At 40.0% G+C, this 9,974-nt stretch overlaps 1 protein-coding gene across 1 annotated transcript; it reads left to right on the top strand.

The window, feature by feature from the left end:
- The first annotated feature begins 272 nt into the window (after positions 1 to 272).
- LOC129945236 (uncharacterized) lies at positions 273 to 590 on the top strand. Its single transcript, XM_056054897.1, has one exon. The coding sequence runs from the start codon at positions 273 to 275 to the stop codon at positions 588 to 590; it is 318 nt and encodes a 105-aa protein (XP_055910872.1).
- Positions 591 to 9,974: the final 9,384 nt, after the last annotated feature.

Below are 9,974 nucleotides of genomic sequence, written 5' to 3'. Positions count from 1 at the left end.
TTAACTAGAGAGACCCAAAGAGAAGACCCCAAAACAAATTGATTCAACAAAAATAGACAAGACCCCCAAAAAACAAGACCTCACGAATCGAAACTCTTAAAGACCACAAGAAACAGACCAAAAAAATGCAGCCTAATGAGAAAAAGCACAAGAGAAGAGTATTAAAAAAAACCAGATCCAGAAGCTAGACTCAACGAGCTAGACCAAACGAGAGAGACATCGAGACGAGACCCAACAAGCCAGACAAAACGAGAAAGATTAAAAGCGACGAGATGAGACGAGATGAGACGAGACGAGACCCTACGAGCGGGACCAAACCAGAAAGACTCAAAGCGACGAGACGAGACCAAACGAGACGAGACCCAAGACTCAAACCGATGAGACAAGACCCAACGAAGGAGACCAAACGAGACGAGACCCAAGACTCAAAGCGCGAGACGAGACGAGACCCTACGAGCGGGACCAAACCAGAAAGACTCAAAGCGACGAGTCGAGATCTATCGAGAAGGGATCTAAGACAAAAGAGCCAAACAGACGAGACAAAACCAGACGAGACCCAAAGAGCTCGACAAAGCGAGAAAGAATTATAAAAAAAAAATAGAACTTAGAGACGAGACCCAAGAAAAAAAGACCCCAAGAGACGGGACCCAACGAGACAACACCCAAACAGACAAGACAAAACGAGAAATACTTTAAGATAGAGACCAAAGAATACGAGACTAAAGAGACTACACTCAACGAGAGGAAGAAAGACCCAAGACCAAAGGCCCTCAGAGACCCTAACTACACTTTTGATAGTAAACAATTTTAAAATATTTATCTTCCATCTCGGTATCGTGTTTTTACTGGAAAATGGAACTCGACAGTTGAGGATTTAACAGGTGGAGACTTACTTCCTTAAGGTGGCGTTACAGTCCGGGGCTGACCTGGGCCTCAACCAACATGCGTTTCCAGCCAGCTCAATCCCTAACCAGCTATCTCCAGTTTCGCACGCCAAGTTGGTTGAGGTCTTCACCCATCTGAGTGCTCCACCTGAGTCGCGGTCTTCCTCTACTGCGCCGTCACTCGGGATTGGATTCGAATACCTTCCGGGCTGGAGCGTTGATGTCCATTCGCTCTACATGATCCGTTAGACTTTAATTCTGCTAACTAGGTCAGTGTAGCTGTATAGCCCGTACAGTTTGTCGTTATATCTTCTCCACCATCCTCCATCTATGCGTACGGGACCAAATATCACCCGAAGAATTTTTGTCTCGAAGCATCCTAAGACGTTTTCATCTTTTTTTGACAGGGTCCAGGCCTCAGCACCATAAATAAGAACCGGCTGATGAGTGTCCTTTAGATGCTCGGGAGAGGACTTTACTACTCAATTGACTTCTAAGACCAAAGAAGAAGCGATTTGCAAGTTATTCTTCGTTTGATTTCAGCGCTGATGTCGATGTCTGCATTAATAGCGGTGCCTAGGTAGACAAAGTCCTTAACTACCTCAAAGCTATAGCTGTCCATGGTAACGTTTTGTCCAAGACGTCGTTGTTCAGTGTCCTTTTTTAATGACAGCATATACTTGGTCTTGCCCTCATTGACCACTAAACCCATCTTCTTCGCTTCCGTCGCAATGCTCAAAAACGCTCCACTGACATCATGCTTTGATCTTCCAACTATGTCAATATCACCTGCGTATCCGAGTAATTGGATGGTCCTTCGGAAGATTGTGCCTCTAGTGTTGACGTTTTGCACAATTCTTTCCACAACGATATTGAAGAATTTGCATGACAGTGCATCGCCTTGTCTATAAACTTTTTTGACATGTGAGATCTTTTCCGAACTTGATAGAGCAGCGTGCATTCTCCATCGTCATTCTGCACAAACGGATAAGTTTGACAGGGATGCCAAAACTAGACATTGTTCTTAAGAGCTCTTCCCTTTAGATTCTGTCGGACGCGGTTTTAAAATCGATGAAGAAATGGTGGGTATCGATTTGAAGCTCCTGGGTTTTTTCCAAGATCTGCCGTAGTGTGAATATTTGGTCGATAGTGGACTTTCCTGGTCTGAAGCCACACTGATAAGGACATATCAGGTTGTTGACAAACGGTTTCAGACGTACATAGTACGGCAAAGAGGATCTTATATGCAATGTTAAGGAGACTGATGTCTCTGTAGTTGGCGTAATTTAGAGGGTCTCCTTTTTTATGTATCGGGCAAACTGTGCTGAGATTCCCCTCATCAGGCATGCTTTCTTCCAACCATATTTTGCAGATGCGTTGGTGCATGCTCCCTACCAAGTCATCGCCTGCGGCTTTGAATAGTTCGGCAGTGATTCAATCAGCTCCAGCAGCTTTGTTTGACTTCAGTTTAGATATAGCTATCTTAAATACGTCGAGGTGGGGTAGGCGGAATTATTGATCTGCGTCGCCTAGGATGAGTGGTTCTATCTCCCTTACAGCGGAATTCGGTTGGTCATCGCCGTTATATAATTTTCAGAAGTGGTCTTTCCATAATCTCACCATAGACTGCGGTTCTACTACGATGTTCCCATGATCGTCTTTACAGGCTTCGGTTCGTAGCTGGTACCCTTGGAAGATTTTTTGCATTTTTTTGTAAAATTTAAGAACCTCATTCCTGTTGTGACATCCGTCTATCTGCTCGATCACCCGCTTCTTATGCTCTCTTTTCTAAAAAGTCGGTGTTCCTATGCCCTCTTCTGCTCGTAGAGCTCGCGAGCCACTCTGGTCTTTCTGTGTAGCGCCGTTTTTTATGTCTGTTGTTTTGCTGCGTGCGCTTGCCGGTATTCGTCTTCAAACCAGGGGTTTCGCTGTTGTGGCAGCATAGGACTTCTTAAGAGTCTACTAGAAACTCAATCGGAAAAGAACATGGCAGTCTCTTGCGTTTGTAGCCGTCGTAAAAACTTCTCACAGTACTTCCTTGTTTTGGCTTGGAGCAGGATACTCTTAGCCGCACCTTGGCTACAACGAGGTAGTGGTCCGAGTCAATGTTGGCCCTTCGGAAAGTTCGGATATCCTGTATATTGGAGAAGTGTTGTGCGTCGATAGCAATGTGGTCAATCTGGTTGACAGTTGATTGATCAGAAGATTTTCATGTCCCCTTGTGGATATTGAGATGTGTGAACTGCGTGCTAGCTACCAGAACGTCTCGCCCCGCAGCGAAATCGATCAGCCTGAATCCGTTGTCGGACGTGGTGTCGTGCAGGCTGTATCTCCCGATTTTGCCACCAAATATGTCTTCTTTTCCTAACTGCGCGTTAAAATCTCCTAAGATAATTTTAATGTCATAGCCAGGGCAATTCTCATACGTCTTATCCAAGAGCTCGAAGAATATGTCTTTGGTGTCTTCATCTTTCTCCTCTGTTGGGGCATGCACGCATATTAGGCTTATGTTGGCAAATTAAGCCTTGATATAATATCTCAATTTTAAATTGTCAATTATTTTCTGAAGCAAATGATAAAAACTGACAAATTTCGAGACCTTCTGTCTCGGGCCAGCCTATATTTTGTGACCAATAGTTCTCATCTTGTAATTTTATCAAGATAAGTGGGTGGTATTGAAAGTGATGTACATCAGTCTAATGGACGTAAGCTCCAATTTTATCTTTTGGGACTTATGTCCAATAAATCACAAAATTTTATATAGGATATGTGCCCCACTTAGGTAGGACATTTTTCGGGGTGGAGCAATGACCCGTGGAGAACCGTTTCTGTGTAAAAATTAAGACAGGAAACGGCTAAATTGAGAAAGAACTTTTCATAACAATAATTACTCTTGGAGGACTTGTCCATTTCTTCTCAAGAAGAAAAACTTTAGGTGGCACAGGCAAGTATTAAACCCAAAACCTGCATGACAGTCCCACGCACTAACGCCAAAGGTACCATAGATACTATCCCTTATAAAAATTGGAAATTTTGATCCATCAACACCAAACCAAAGTTCGGGCTTATATCCTACCTAAGTGCGATAAGATTGTGGGACTTATGTCTCATCTATGTGGGACATAAGTCCCAAAAGGTAAAATTGGGATATATATCACTGTATTGTATTTGAAAGGGGATTTAGGTCTTCGTTTCACATTGGTTCACGATAGGAAAACTTTTTTGGAGTGAAATTCGTCTTAAAATTCCCGATCAGGCTTAATTTTTGTATTGGGAACTTATTTCCAATTTCAAAGATTCTCGTTTATTTTCAAGGTTCACCTCTTGTATCAAATAAAATGTTCCGTTTATTATCAACCCTGTATAAGTACCACTAACAATGTAACAACTTCATCATAAAGCTAGCTTCGCATAACATCTATTAAATAGCTCAAGTGTCTCGGTTAAGCTTAGCATGTCGACAGCAGATATGTAAATGGCAGATTACCGCATCACCGATTTATATGTGTTACAATGTTGTCTAAGTCAGACTTCCTACCCTTTTCACTTCCTGAATTTAAAAAAAACATCACACTATATTTCACCAACTCGATATTACTAATTAACTGTGCTTCGCTTTATACACTACTCAAATAATTATATGCGTGCAATCAATATCTACTATACTTAATCTACACGTAAGCCACCTGTGTGTGCAATCCTTTGTTAGGCGGTTAGGCTAGCCCGGCCCAGCACGGCCCGGCCGGCAGTGATTCGGAACTTGCTATATTCGATTAAATTATCATTTAATTTCCAACTGAAGATGGCGCACGGAATTGTGATTACATCGTGCATCTCGTCTAAGAGCTGTGAGAACACGAGAGATGAGAGCGAGGGCGTGGAATCTGTTTCACGATTGATGACACAAACGACGACAACGAGAACGACGACGACGATGACAATTATAGCAGGAACGCTTGTGCATTCCAAGGGAATGATATAGTCATAGACCGATTAATCCATGGTTATATCGATTGTTCATGGCTGGTTGTAGTTGCTATGCAATGCGATACATTAGCAGCATAACATCAGCTTCATATAAATAAATATGTCTGTCAAATTGTAAGTTTGTGTGAATTCAGCGCTGTACAGCACCCTTCGTTTTCAATTAGCTGTCACTGTCACTTTGAATGAGTGCGGGAGTGCTTGTTGCTGTATGTAACTATAGCCTAGCTAGGCTAGTACGAACTGGGTATAGGCAACTGGCGCAATGTGGTGACATTTTTATGCGCGAATTGACAGCATCGTTCTCTCACCGCACTGCCTTACCCGCACCCAACACCCGCTAGACACTCGCCACCGCTGCTGATTATTTTTCGTAATATGCATTAATAAACAATATTATGGCCAAGATATTGAAATCTACAAAAACATAATATAGTTGCGTGTGTTTTTTTTTTTTGTTTAAACACAAAGAGAAAATTATTAATAAATTAATGAAAGAGAGAACAAAATATTTTACATTTTTTATTTTTCATATCAATTGATTCACTTTGGATATTAAGTACGAAACTATAAGTATAAACACGGAAGTGAGGCAAACTCGCGCATTTGCTTGAATTCAAGGTTGCCGGAGCCAATAGCAGTACAGAGTATTCCAATATAAGTCTTATTGCGTTGCGCTGATAATAATGTCAACTTCTAGACAGTAATGTACTTGAGAATCTGTTTCAGGCAGGCAGGCGGCAGGCAGATAGGTAAGGTAGTCAATTGGTATTTTGTGTTTGTTATTTATGAATCTACTGTGCATTAATTTTATTTTTTACCTTTTATAGTATAAAAACATCAGAGTAAAAATAAGGAGACAAAAATGTTTTGAGATAAGACTTAAAAAAATAACTACTTACCTGACGCCACCAGTCAGTCGTCAAGTGGGTGTAATTCGTTTGATATTAGTGGAAAAAACAAATTATTGGTAATAGAAAATTTAACATGTGTCTCTATTTTTTTGTTTTGATTATAATCTTGACAGAAGATTTGAATTAAGTATGAAATAAATTAAATATTCAGTTAGGCTATTTTATTAATTGAAGATGAAGTAATGAGAAATTGTCAATTGATTGACATTTTTCTGTGTAATAGAAAATCTCTTTTCATTAGAATCTGCAAATAAATTATTTGACTAATTGGTAATTCCGTGAAAAGCGGACATGAAAATAGACAAACACAAAACAAAGTTCAAATATTAATGTTTGGAATTTTTCTTACAGTAAGAACTCAAAAATAAATATATCCAGAGAAATCCGGGTTGGTTATAGAGATTGGCTCGAAATACTGTATGTAGGAAATTCTGTATATATGCAGAATAAGATAGGTTTTGGTATACAGTATTTTAAATTAACAGTTTTTTGAAATACAGATTTTTTAAGAAATAAACGTTTTTTCAACAGGAACGCAAGAAAAGTAGAACGACATGGAAAGCAAATTACGTCATATTTCATTCCGATGTTTTGACATTTCTCTCCAGTAAGGTTTTCCATTTCATGATGGAAATAAATACGAGCCCATCGACTCGTATCATAAAAATTTACTACCGAAATTCGGAATCAGTGGCCTCAACGTTAAGAGCGCTTCGCCCAATTTATGGTCGTCATAATTTTCTTAACAGATCAACAATTAACCGTCTAGCGGAAATATTTGAATCCACAGGCACAGTACAAAATGTGCACGTGCCAGTGAGACAAAGAAGTGTCCGTAGTGTCGAGAATATGGCTGAAGCTGAGGCTTCAGTTGCAGAATGCCCAAATGTGTCTCTCACATGTCGTTCTCAAGCGTTAGGCATCTCTGTGACGTCGTTGTGGTAAATTTTGCGAAAAATTCTTCGCCTAAATCCTTACAAAATTTAGAACTGAAACCTCTTGACGACCGAAAGTGTCATATGTTCGTGAATTGGGCTGAGCAACAACTTGAGAATGATTTGGATTTTCATCGAAAAATCGTCTTCAGCGATGAGGCTCAATTAAGGCTGAATGGCTTCGTAAATAAACAAAATATGCGTACTGTGAATGATACCGTTCAATGATAACGGAATAATTTTGGCCCTAATTGGATGATATGAACTTGGAGGACAAGTTTGAAGGACGCGTTATCTCACGAAATGATCTAGTCGTTTGGCCGGCCGTCTCGGTCGTGCGATTTGACGCCGTCAGAGTATTTCCTGTGGGGCTACGTTAAGTCTATGGTAAATGCCGAAAATTGGGTTCAAAGTCTGGACTTCTTCAAGCGTGCCTGTGGTTGCCATGCAAAAGGAATCGAGTTCCATACATAACAGCATCGAACGTGCTTTCGCAAAAATGAAGAATTCCATTGATATCTGTCACGTCCCAGCTACAAATGTTAGCTTTAACTCTGAACGCAGCTCATTTGTAATAACCTGAAAACAAATCATCCACCACCTTCGATGTTGGTTGTTCAGGTATGGTATCTGGATGAAGTTTTACTAAGTAAGTTTGTGGCCTCCGGTTAAAAAGTAACTCAGAAGGGGATCGACCAGTTACTGAATGCTGTGTAATATGTTGGTTAAGCAGGAATCTAGCAAGACGTAAGTTGACTTTGCGTGTGTAACTTTCTTCAGATAGTCTTTGGTAGTACGGACCATTCGCTCCACTTGCCCATTTGTAGACGGATGAAATGGAGCTGATAATAAATGTTTAATTAAATTATTTTCACAGAATAATTTAAAATCAGAAGAAGTGAATTCTGTTCCGTTATCGGAAACAATAATATGGGGAAAACCATGCGTGGCAAAAAGTTTTCTCAAAACCTTCATCGCACATGAAGAAGATGTGGCGAAAACTGGGTGAACTTCCAACCACTTGGAATATGAATCCACCACCAAAAAGAATAGGTTTCCTTTGAACGGACCAGCAAAATCAAAGTGGATCCTAGACCACGGATTCTTGGATCCTTCCCAGATATAACCAGTCGCTGGAGAATTATCGGGTCGCATTTGTTGGCATGTAGAACATAACTTTACGGTCTTCTCGATTTCTTCGTCAATTTTAGGCCACCACACATAACTCCTCGCTAGGGCTTTCATTCGGACTATTCCGGGTTGGTTCGCATGAAGTTCAGTTAGAACTGATGATTGATGAACCTTTGGAATCAGTACTCGCTGATTCAGTACCCCACACTAGACATCCCTTTATGTATGAAATGTTATCTTTTCTGATGAATAATGGTTTGAATTCTGGGTCCACTGTATTTGACCAGCCTTTTAACGCCCACTGTGAAATGCGTGAAAGAGCTTTTTTTGTTTCTTTGGAAATATCACTGGCTTGAAGTATTGGCGTGTCTAGCATTTCAATCATTAAAACGACTTCCTCTTCTTCTGCAGTCATAGGAAACTGAACGGACAAACGGCTAAATACATCGGCATGTGCGATGTCTTTTCCAGGTTTGTATATGAGATCGTAAGTGTAGGCATTTAAGTAGATGCTCCAGCGAAGCATTCTTGGAGATAAAAGTGTTTAGAGTAGGCTTTGAAGAAGAAAACAATCCAAGTAAGGGTTTATGTTCTGTGAAGATATCGAAATGTCGGCAATAAAGGAACTCATGAAATCTTTTATACTTGCTTTAATAGCCAGTGCCTCCTTATCGATCTGAGCATAATTCCTTTCGGAATCTGAAAGAGTCCTTGAATAAAATTAAATTGGACGTTCGGAACCGGCTGGAAAACAATGAGCTAGAACTGAGCCAATTCCATATGGCGAAACATCACATGTTAGTCGAACCGGTAATTTTACGTCGCAAGGTATAAGAACGCTGTTTGATGATAGGAGACTTTTTAGTTTATCAAATGCATTTTTATGAATAGTTTCTCATTTCCATTCTTTTGTCTCATCCAAAAGTCTGTGAAATAGCTCTGCTATCGTTGCTTTTGCAGGAAAGAATGAATGAAGAAGTCCGTGAAAAGCTTGAAGTTCGACTTTATTCTTTGGAGCTGGAGTTTTCTGAATAACCTCTATTTTTTCAGTTAGAGGGTGTATGCCTTCGGCATCAATACGAAAACCTAAAAAGGTGACTGAAAAAACTTCGAACACACATGTCTCTTTTTTAAATCGTAGTCCGTATTTGTCTAATCTTTGGAATACCTCTCGTAGAATATTTGCAAGCAAATAAAACTCTACCCCTTCTACACCATAAATTTGACATTGTCTTCTGAAACTCTCCTGGTGCTGAAGAAATTCCATATTGAAGTCGTTTTACTTTGAAGGCACCTTGTTTTTTAACCATTCCCGGGAAATGCAACTATAGATTTCTTACCGTTTAATAATTATGAAAAGATGAATGTGAAATTTCTTTTGTCAAGCTCAAAGAAGTATAGAGCAAATGCCAACACATGTTATTAAGTGTGATTTTTGAAAAGCTACAGGGAAGTTTTTCAAAAAAAAACATACAATTCAGAAAAATCGATAGTACGGTCCATATAATTTAATGTATGAAGATTATTTAATGCAAATGTTGACCTTGAATGCTCCTCAAATGGTCTATTCGCTTAGTCCAATTTCGGGATATTATTTCAAACATTTCGTCCGTCATCTTACGAATAAATGCTTCAATGTTTTCTTCCAATGCGTCAATTGAAGCGGGCTTGTCTGTATAGACATGAGCTTAAACATAGCCTCCCAAAAAATAGGCTAATGGCGTCAAATTGACCGGTCCCGAACGTGAAATAAAATGTTTGTCAAACTCGCCTCTCAATAAGTCTATTGTTGCGAGTGCTTTGTGGCATGTTGCACAGTCTTGTTGAAACCACATGTCATGCAAGCCAAGCTTTTGCCTTTTTGGGCAAACAAAAAGTTCGATATCATCTCACGGTAGCGCTCACCATTCGCAGTTCAATGATGCCACCAGCCCATAAACCGCACAAAACTATGACTTTTTGTGGACGCATTGGTAGCTCGTGTAATGCTTGTGGGTGATATTCACTCTCAAATCGACAAGCGTTGTTCGTTTGAAGACGATTCATTTCAAATTATAGACCAAACTGAAGATGAAGAACAAAACACGAAACGTGTATCATCTGTTTAAACCAGTGTTGCCAAAAAG

The sequence above is a fragment of the Eupeodes corollae genome, chromosome 2 (assembly GCF_945859685.1).
Source record: "Eupeodes corollae chromosome 2, idEupCoro1.1, whole genome shotgun sequence".
Taxonomy (NCBI): Eukaryota; Metazoa; Arthropoda; class Insecta; order Diptera; family Syrphidae; genus Eupeodes; species Eupeodes corollae.
This window is presented reverse-complemented; position numbering and strand designations above follow the sequence as displayed.